This window comes from Bison bison, unplaced genomic scaffold (assembly GCF_000754665.1).
Source record: "Bison bison bison isolate TAMUID 2011002044 unplaced genomic scaffold, Bison_UMD1.0 scf7180017864280, whole genome shotgun sequence".
Classification (NCBI taxonomy): Eukaryota; Metazoa; Chordata; class Mammalia; order Artiodactyla; family Bovidae; genus Bison; species Bison bison.
Window position 1 is genome coordinate 6,597,860 of NW_011494852.1, and position 9,842 is coordinate 6,607,701.

The window sequence follows — 9,842 nt, forward strand, 5'->3', positions numbered from 1 at the left end:
TGAGAATTTGCGTGTCGGGCGGCGGGCAGGGGCACACGAGCCACGGGAGTCCACGGAGGGGAACCCCCTGCCCTCACCATATTCTGCGGGGTGATCTCCCAGTAGAGGGGGCTGCCTCTGGCGTTTGTTAGGGTTGCTGCCAGGGTCACCTGTAGACAGAGAGAACAGTCAAGAGGCTGACTTGGAAATGGGCATCTCCCTCCCTCCTGACTGCAGGGCACAGTCTCAGCGTCCCTTGGCTCCTGAGGGCCTGGGCACCGGCCTTCCCAGGGCTGGATCCAGGGTGGGCATGAAGCCCAGGTCTCAAGGCTGGAGCCCACCGTCCCTCCCTGAGCCCTGCCCAGTGCAGGCAGGCTGCTTTCCTTTCCCAGTGAAGGGTGAAGCCAGATTCTGGACTTCCCACTTCCCAGAGCTCTGTCAGGAAGGTCAGCTCTTGGGCCCTCTGGGGAACTTGCAGCCACTATGGAAGCTGACTGGGGGCCAGGAACAGCATTCTACAGTAACTCCCAAAAAGGCAAAGGAGTTAAGAGCCATAAAATAACTCAGGGAGGAGCAGAAAGGTAAAATCGGGCCCTTGAAGCCCCAAGGTTCTACGAGCGCTAGGGCCCACTCTCTAGAGACAATTTTCTCAAATCTGGTCCCAGTCACCCTCCCCGCTCATCATGTTCACCCCAAGGAGAGGGACTGAAGGAAAGGACAAAACAGGGCATCATCAGAACCAATTCAAATGAGCATCATGTACAAGGCATCAACATTCTCAAGACAATGGCGCAGATCCACCCTGCCCCACCCACAGCTACAGTTCATAATCGCTACCTTAACTTAGCACTTCAAATAGCAGACAAGGTGCTAAGAGCTTTACAGACAGACATCATTGTTTCTTAAATTCCTCACAACAACCCTATGAGGTAGGTACTAATATTTTTGCCCCATTTCACAGATAAGGATAATGAGCAATTAATTTTTAACTGAGCAGTTAAGACACTTTGGCCCAAGATCACAAAGCAAGTTAGTGACTGAGCCGGGATTTGAACCCAGGCCTGGCTGACTCCAAAAACCCAGGGCTTGGGGCCACTGCCCTTTCCTGCCACCCGGCCTGGGTTTTGTTTTCCAACAGTCATTACAAAGATGGAAAAGGGTTACTTACAGCAGAAGTACAGAGTACAATATCCATTTGTCACAAAAAACAAATCTGTATTTTCTCTTACCATTGGACGCTTCAACAGTGAGTTAGCACAGTTCTGAAAGATGGCGTCCCACCAAACATACACTGCGACCCTGCATCACATGGTTTTACAGTCATAAATACAAGTTACGGTACACATCCGCTACAATTTTTTTTTCTTTAAAAAGAATTGTTTTTAAAGTCAATGTCTCGATTAAGTCAAAAATGGCTCACAGATGTTCTGTCCTCAGAAGATACCAGAAAGTGGACAATAAAGGTGTATGCAGTGGGTAGTGTCCCTCCGTGTTGTCACTCCTCACTGTGTGCTCAGTGCGGTGCTGCTGGCTGTGTAGCGCTCCATGTGCGTGTCTCCTGGTTGTGAGGTGTGCCAGTGGCCCCACTATGCCCGCACTTTTGGCCTTGGGAGCGCGCCTGGTTACCCGCCAGCAGGTAACTGTGTACCTCTGAGCTGTTTGGTTTTAGGTCTGTTTTGGCTTTTTGATTTTTTTTTTTTGCTGTTGTTGTGGTTTTTTTTTTTTTTTTTTGGTTTCTGATCTCCAGCTGGTGCAGATTATGTTGGCAGCCGATGACTGCAGAAAAAAAAAAATATCAAAACACAAAAGAAAAAAAAAAGAAGGCCCTCCCCAAACCAAAGGACTTAAAAAACAAACAAAAAAACCAAACCCACATGGCGAGGAATGGAGAGGATCCTATTGTCTTGGAGGCCCATGGAATCTACTTCAGTCTATGAATCGTTCTCCGAAAAGAGCGCCGCTGGCTGGCTGGGAGAGCTCTGTTCTCTGTGTTTCCTACTTCTGTGTACATTTTCGGGTTCAAGTTTGCTTGGATTTTGACTTTGTTTTTAAATGTTTAGTGAAAATGCAGTGTCTACCGCCGTGTCGAATCTCTTTGCCTCTGTCTGCCTCTGTCTCTGTGCTTGTAGCTGTTCCTTGGAGCGCGGTGTGGTGGTGTTCTTGATGTAGTGAGCTCAAGTCTGCGGCTGTTTCTGGGGACGTGGTGGAGGCTGCGTGTTCTGTTCTCTCCAGGAAGAGCCAGTGGTTTCTACCCTGTGTGTTGGTGAGCAATGTGCAGAGGCAGAGCCGCTGAAGTCTGGTTCCCGAGGGGGTGGCGAAGCACCGCCCTCACTCCAGGTCACCTCATCAGCTCTCGTTTTTTTTTTTGACCCCGGGCCTGGGGGCGGCCAAAGCTGAGAGGCATCAAAACCAATGCACAGCCAGCCCCTGCCACTAGCCCCTGCCGGTCTGCACATCTTCTACTTATGTTCCTTGGAGAAGAAATGGTTGGTTGCCGTGTTTCTGTTAGCAGTCATGTAATGCCATTGCCCGCTCTGGTACATTCACTTGGTCACCAATTTGCCTCTGATCTCTGGAGGGGGCAGCCTGCCCCACAGCGCCCATTGTGAGGGTCCTGGGGAAGAGTCTAGCCCACCCGGCCCACGGCTTCCCAGCGGCAAGGGCAAGCAGGACAGGCCTGCCTAGGAACAGGCGCCTCTGGCTTCCCAGGGCTGGTGAGATGTCAGCGACCAGCCACCTCCCTCAGCCCATGCCTAGTCCAAACAATCAGACCAAAACAGAAACAGACGGGTGGTTTGGCTGAGGGGGTGCTGCTGTTTTTCAAAGGCAATGCTCCACCTCTCCCTCCTATCCAAGGCAAACCATTCTTGAGAGATTCTAGGAAGAGGGTTGTCCATTTGGGCCCCCTGCAGAGATGTTGCGTCCCCTCTACAAGTGAGGCAAGGCGTGTCTGCCCCTCTCCAATCCGGGGTGTCTGAACTTCACAAGGTCAATTTGCTCAAAGGCTCTGCTGCAAAGGCCTGGGAGCCCTCATCACCTCCCCCGTCTCTCTCCCCACAAGCAGACCCTGTCAATAGTGGACAGCAAAAGGGCCATTCCTAGCCCAGTGAGAATGGAGTCAGTGACCCTAAGCAGCCTCCAAGAAGGTGAGCGGCAGAACCCGCCTGGGAGCTAGGAGCCACTGGTTTGTAAGCCATTGCCAGGGCCTGTGCTCTGTTTCCCACCCCACCCAGGCCTCTGCCTTGACCCTGCATCCTCAGCTGCATCAAAGGGCCGCAACCAGCAGCTAGGACGTAGAGGCCCCTTATTTACCCTCTTCCACAGGAGTGCCTTCTCCAAGAGCTGATCCTTAAGGCCCTCCCATGTCCACAGGGAGCCCAATGGCATTACATAACCCTGAGCCCAGGTCTATGAAGTGAACTAATCAAGTGAAGGCAAGGCGGGTGTATTTAGAATAAAGCGGCCATCAGGATTACCTTGTCCACTGAGATTGGGGTTTGTGTAGTCCCAAGTATCCTGATCATTCTTGAACACGTTTAAGCGTGTAGGCTGCAGGGATAAAACAAAGCTTGAGATCAGCCAGGCCCTAGGCTCACCTGAGAAGCGGACAAGGGGCAGCCATTTCCCAGACCTACCTTTGCATATTCTATCTTCAGAGTGCAACAGCCTGAGTAGATGTCAGCCCCGTTGAGTGAGGCCTTAGCTCGCTGGGCACTCTGCACAGAGTCAAACGTGAATCAAGTTAAGGGAAAGTCCCCTCCCAAGAGCTTTTCGGAAAGAGCTCAAGTTGGGCCAAAGGGGAATGAGGGCAAGGCAGCACCCAAAAACAGCTCCAAGTGGGCTCAGGGGTGAGCTCACTGCCCACAGCCACTCCTATGGAGACAGGTAGAGTGCTGCGCTGAGGCACAGAAACTAGCTAGAGTTCTTCTACGACTTGTACTCCCCCCGCAACCCAGATATTAGCATCAGCCTTCTCTGTCACCATCAAAGGTCAAACCACCTTCTTCAGCCCAACCCTCCCCTGGTGCTACATGTCTTGACTAAGCCTGAACAGCATCTGAAATGTCAACGAGATTATGTTCCTGTCCTGAAAAATCCATCACTGAGCTCCCTCTGCACCCTGATCCAACCTTCACCCCACTGCCTGGGCCACCCTAACTTCTTCGATGTCTTAAGGAACCCTCTGTTCCCTACTCCTCAGTTGTCAGGTTGTTTGCTTTCTCCAACACTAAGCGCCTGCCCACTAGCAGACCTCTGCAGAGGTGGTGTTCTCGGTGGTGCACGTATCAGTTCCCACCTCCATGTGAAAACAGGACGTCACTTCCTCAGAGACCTTCCCAGAACCTCTGTAAATTCTGTCCCCTTATAGCTCACAGCATGCTCTTTTTTCCCTTCACGCTTTAAACTCTGCACTGCACTTTCACAATACACAATTAACCCTTAAACACGGGTGTGTTTTACCGATACCGACCTCTGTGCAGTTGGAAACCAATGTATTTAACCAACTACAGATAACCTACTACTCAAGTATGCACTTAGTAAGTGAAATTCACCTTAAGAGGATCCACAGAGTTCAAGCCTGTGCTGTTCAAGGGTTATCTGTTTACATGTGATTGTTTAACTAACCCTCCCAGGAGACCATGGGCTCTATGAAGGCATCTGGCACAAGGCAGGTTTTCAGGAGACACATACTGCTTGAAAATATGGACTCCTGTGAGCTCCCATCTCAAGGAACACCCATTTCCCAGCAAAGGATATTCCACCATGGCCTGGACGCCATTCTTCCGGAAAATCACAATTCTCTGGACAGGACCACAAGGATTACAGATAGTATAAAGAACATCCTGTAAAAACCAAAGATGAAAAGGCACCGGCCAATCAGTCTGACTCAGGGGAGAGGGAACAGGGAGAAATGGCAGGAGAGAGACTATACAGAAAAAGAACCTCAACAAGTAACTGCTGGCACGCACCGTGGTAATGGAATAGATGGGGTTTAGGATGGTAAAGAGAAGCACACTGTTGACGCTCCGGGAGTCATCTGAGTCCCCGGGACGGGAGATTTTCTGGCTGGTAGAGTAATTGACAAAAGCTGGGTGGCCCGCAATGTAGATCTGGTTGTCGGCTGCGTAGTTCACAGCATTGCAAGCCCCCAACACATCTTCAAACTCCACCAATGCTTGTCTCTTTTTAGGCATCACCACCACATAGCTGGCAGAGAGAACACAGAGAGAACGCAATCATCTTAGGGGGATGGAGACAATGAGAATCAGAGGACAGCTTCAACCTTCTATGAGCTGATTGCTCCCTGGCCTCTCGAGTGCTCTGAGCCCTGTCATGGTATCCTGACCCGTACCTTACACCCCTTACCGCAAACGGCATGACAAGCAAAAGGGGTCTGCAGCTTTGGCATTACATTCTTTGGCACAGAACTTGCTGTAACTTATCCAAAGTACAATGGCTAACCCCAGGAGTAGTGGAGGCTCAGGACCTAGCTAAAGGAACGTGGACTGAAATTGAAATAGGTTACTTCCAACCAGAAACCCGGTGACACGTAGGACGCCAAGGAGTTAACTCATTTGAATACCCAAGCCCAATCCCTGGCCTCGACCGAGTACCTGATGGGTCCAAACTCCTGCAAGGCTTCCACAAGGTCAGCTTCCACCACACCATCAATCAGGCCCCTGATGTGAACAACTGGGGAGGCAGGGGTTTTATGCGGGTCATCGTAGTTCTCCTGAGAAAGGAAGCAAAACCAAGACTTTACTTTCTGCTGTGTAAGATGGCGGCCTACTGGGTTCTGCACTGCTGGGGACTCAGATGGATAAAACATTTGCGTGTCACCCAGGAAGAACATACATGGCAGACAATAAGGAACAGCAATTCAACCAATCATCCCAAAAGGATTCTGGGTCAGCAGAGCAGAAGGCCTAAGTGGATGGCCACTTGCCTAATGGCTCTCACTGTTAATTTCTGAAGATGACAAAATGGAAGATGAAGCAAATCTCAAGCCCCATCTTATTAATTCATTCTTCCCAGAACCAATCTCTTCCAACTGACCAAAGAAATGTGGGAAGAGTGGCTTTGGAAAGGGGACTCAATGTTCTGCTGCAGCCTGAACCGGGACATTCCCTTTCCATTCATCCCAGCTTCTTCGCTCATCCTCTATTGGAGGAAGCTGCCATCACCACACAGCCAAACACTGCTGTTCCCCACCACTCATCCCCAGGTCCAGCAGGTGCCTCAGACGCTGTGGCATCCAGGCCAGTCTTTACTCTCCCACCAAAATCTGTATTGAAAAATACTACCTAGACACCAAACTAAGGAAAAAGAGGGTGAGGAAAGTCTTAAAACAAAACACAAAACTCCAACCCATATCACTAAAAACCAGGACACTTCCCTTCCCAGGGGAAGTATTTTTCCACCCACAGACAAAAGTCTCTGAGAGTCAAGAGGAAAGTTAAGCTTCTCCTCCTCTCCTGGGCTCTGGGCCCAGCCTCCCATCTGAGAACCACTAGGCAGAAGCCCATGTAACAGGGGCAGAATGGGATTCTATTTCAGGAATGAACCACACAAACCACAGGCACCACACCCGCCTGAGGTTACCAGCTCAGCGATTTGGAGTTCCACAGCCCTCATCAGTACTAATCCCAGCTGCTCCCTAGTTTAGCTACAAAATCAAATGTGTAATAGTAACACCATTCTTTATCTTATAGAAGAGTGTTAAGTATTTTAAGTATTATGCATGCAATGAAGCTTCTCACACAGTTTAAATGCCTGTAAACCGCAGCTACAGAGCGCCACTAAACCCTGGAAAACCCTGCAAATGGCTGAACCGGACAGGATTTCATGAACTTCCAGGGAAGAAAAAATGGGCTCCAAGCCAGGAGTAACAATTGGTTGTCTTTTCGACGTAGGACGCTGAAGAGGCTGAATTCCTTCCAAAGTGTCCACCCCTCAGGGAACATTTTCGTTCATCAAACCTACCGCACCCATCTAACCCCAGAAATTGTAAGCAAACTTGTGATGACTCCAAAGCATGGTTCAACTTCCAAATATCTAAAAAGACCTTTCACAACTTTTTTCTTCCGGTTTTCAATGTTCACTAAATGAGGCATACTTTGATCTGGGTAAATACCCCCAAGTAAATAAATTTCTGTATTGAGACAAAACATGACGCTACAAAACTAAACAGTGTTCAGGCATAATGCCCAACTCAGGCGCGGAAAAGGCCACCACCCACTAGTTCCCGCTCAGGCGGTCCCCGCCACCCCCCGCACAACCGCCCACGAGGCCCGGACAGGAGAAGTGCGCCTGCGCAGAGGGCCAGCGAAGAGAATGATAAAGAAAAAAAAACCGGCCCGGCCGCGTGCCCGGCCCCCACATGCCAGCCCGCGACGCCTGCGCACTGCAGCACCTGCAGCGCGAGCAGTTTCCTCCGCCCCCCTACACCCGGTTCTGTAGAGCGCGCACGCGCAGGCGCTTGTCCTCGCGCAAACCCCGCCGTTTGCCCAACGCCCGCCCCTCCCCCACCCCTTCTACAGAGTGAGGGCTTGGGCGCGTGCGCACAGCCCCCCAACAAATAAATGCCCTCAAAGTGAGAAAATTTTCCTCCCTGCCCGACCATCTCCGGCGTCCAGGACCCTGGCCTCACCCCGCCGCCACCGCCCGCCGCCCCGGCTCCTCCGCCGCCGCCGCCGCCGCCTCCATGCTGGTCGCCGGCGTTGTCAGTCTTGAGCCGTTTGGGGCCGACCGCCCTCACTGCCGCCGCCGTAGTAACGGCCACCGCCGCCTCCGCCGCCCGCCGCCGCCATCTTCACCATCGCTCCGGACCGCCTCCGCTGCTCGTCCGGCTGCTGCCTCTGCTCCAGCCGCCGATGCCGCTTCTCCGCCCGGGGCAGCAGCCTCCGCGACATGGCGGCGCAGAACCCGCCTCCCCCCGCCTCTCATTGGGGGAGGGACACGCCCGTCACCCGCCGCCCCCACCCGATAGGGGGAGCCACTGGTCCCGCCGCGGGGGGAGGGGAAGCCTCCATACGCCTTGCGCGCCTATTGGATAAAGCGCACGCCCTTCTGCAGGAGTGCCCGCCCTCGTTTGTCTGGGACACTTCTTATAGGCGAGAGCTTTCTGCCAGTCATTTCTCTGGCCCCGCCGCCTTAAAATAAACTCTAACTTGATTGGTTGGATTTCTGGCACGGCATGGCCTCCTTAGGAGTACCTGATAGGAGCAGCACACCCTCACTGTCAAAAGCCCCGCCTCCTTCCCACTTTCATTGGTTTTTCTCGCTAATCCATCAAACCAAAAGACCCCCTTCGCCTCTCCACAAGGAAACAAGACGGCCCCTCCCTTTGCCTCTCTCCAATGGCTACTGCAGACGCCGATCTTCTGCTAGACGCCCGATTAGTTAATTGAGAGTGGAAAGAGTCCTCTCACTAGATGTTAGGCCCACTGGTGACCCCTGATTGGGTGAAAAACGGGAACCCACTTTGGCGCAGTCTACGAAAGGATCGGGACCGAGGACGCACGCGCGAATCGCGTTCAGTCACCTCCGGAGGCGGGGCGACCCTCCAGAGGAGGGAAGGCCTGGAGCACCGAGAGAGTGTGTGGACTCCTGTGAGCAGCACCGGCAGGGTAGACTCTTAAAGGGCAATTGCCAGTGCAGCTCTGTACCGATCCCTATCTCCTATTCCTCTCCATTGCTAACCTTCACAATGCCAGAGGGAAAAACTTTTTAAAACTCAATTTGACCCTTTCCCTCAGTATTAAACCATTTGCTGCTGCCGTCTATCTTATGACCCTGTCCAATTCGCCCGCGTCCTTTCACCACTTCACCTCTAAATTCAACCACAAATAACTCCTTTTAGTTTGCAGAAAGGGAAGAATCTCGCACCACTCGATCTATGCCCGAGCAGGCTCTTCGAACTAGAACACTTTAATCCACTATCCCTCCTGCCAGAATTAGGGATTAACATCCTAAAATTTCTCTTGTTCGTGCTCAGTTCACGCTGAAAAGCGTTCTTGGCCCTACCATCCCAGACCCTCGGTTTCCCTCATGATAACCCCTGATAGCTCAGGCCACCGGTTTTCACTCGACAGTCCTTACTATTCTGGGTTGTCAGTTTGGTGAATGCCCTTTTTCGTAGCATGAAAGTGCTTGTGTCATCTGTGTGTTGATCTTAGTGAAGCTGCCCACGACCCCGCCCGCCACCAAGCGCCAGGCACAGCACCCGGCACAGTGCTAGCTAGCTACTCGGCAAAGGCGAGCAGTTATGGTGTTCTAAGTGTCCGACGGGCCTCATTTCCTCTGGGACGGGTAGGGCTACCCACGCAAAGAACACCCACCCAGTCTCTAGGGTCCAACGACGGCCAAGGCCCGGAACGTTGGGGGCGGGGTCCGGCGTTGACCCTAGGATCCGGCCCAAAGAACTCTATAACCTTACGGGGCTGTCTGCTGGCGGGTAGTGGGTGTGGGGGGTCGTGGGGAGGAGGGAAGGAGAATGGAAGAGGCTAAAGATGCTACGGAACTTTCCCACTCGGGCGAAAGGGGCTTCCTGAAATAGGGTGTCCTCGTGGAAACTAAGTTTGAAATGGGGTCAGTGGCACTAAGAGAGTGGGATCGGCTTGGCAGCTCTGTGAGTTTGGGGAGGTGAAAGTTGGGGTAGGCTGATCTGGATCTAAATCAGCTCTCAATCACCCCGGAAAGATCCGAAGGGGCCGGCCAAAAGGAGACGGGGGACGGCGCAGCGCCTCCAACACGTGATCGGAGCGACGGAATTAAGGCGGGGCGGGTCGGACTGAAGGGCGGGGTCGCCGAGGTCCCGACGTCAGAGGAATGCGGTGGGGGGAGGGGGAGAGAAGGGGCCC

The 9,842-nt window shown here is 52.6% G+C and overlaps 1 protein-coding gene across 1 annotated transcript in view; it reads right to left on the minus strand.

The window, feature by feature from the left end:
- The window catches only part of HNRNPL (heterogeneous nuclear ribonucleoprotein L), an 11,576-nt gene extending 3,658 nt beyond the window's left edge, over window positions 1-7,918 (minus strand). Inside the window, 8 exon segments of the mRNA XM_010849317.1 lie at window positions 5-149; window positions 3,456-3,528; window positions 3,615-3,711; window positions 4,738-4,823; window positions 4,950-5,187; window positions 5,595-5,713; window positions 7,631-7,724; window positions 7,726-7,918. Coding sequence (XP_010847619.1) covers window positions 5-149; window positions 3,456-3,528; window positions 3,615-3,711; window positions 4,738-4,823; window positions 4,950-5,187; window positions 5,595-5,713; window positions 7,631-7,724; window positions 7,726-7,892 — 1,019 coding nt within the window. The 5' untranslated portion in view covers window positions 7,893-7,918.
- Between the last annotated feature and the right edge of the window lie 1,924 nt (window positions 7,919-9,842).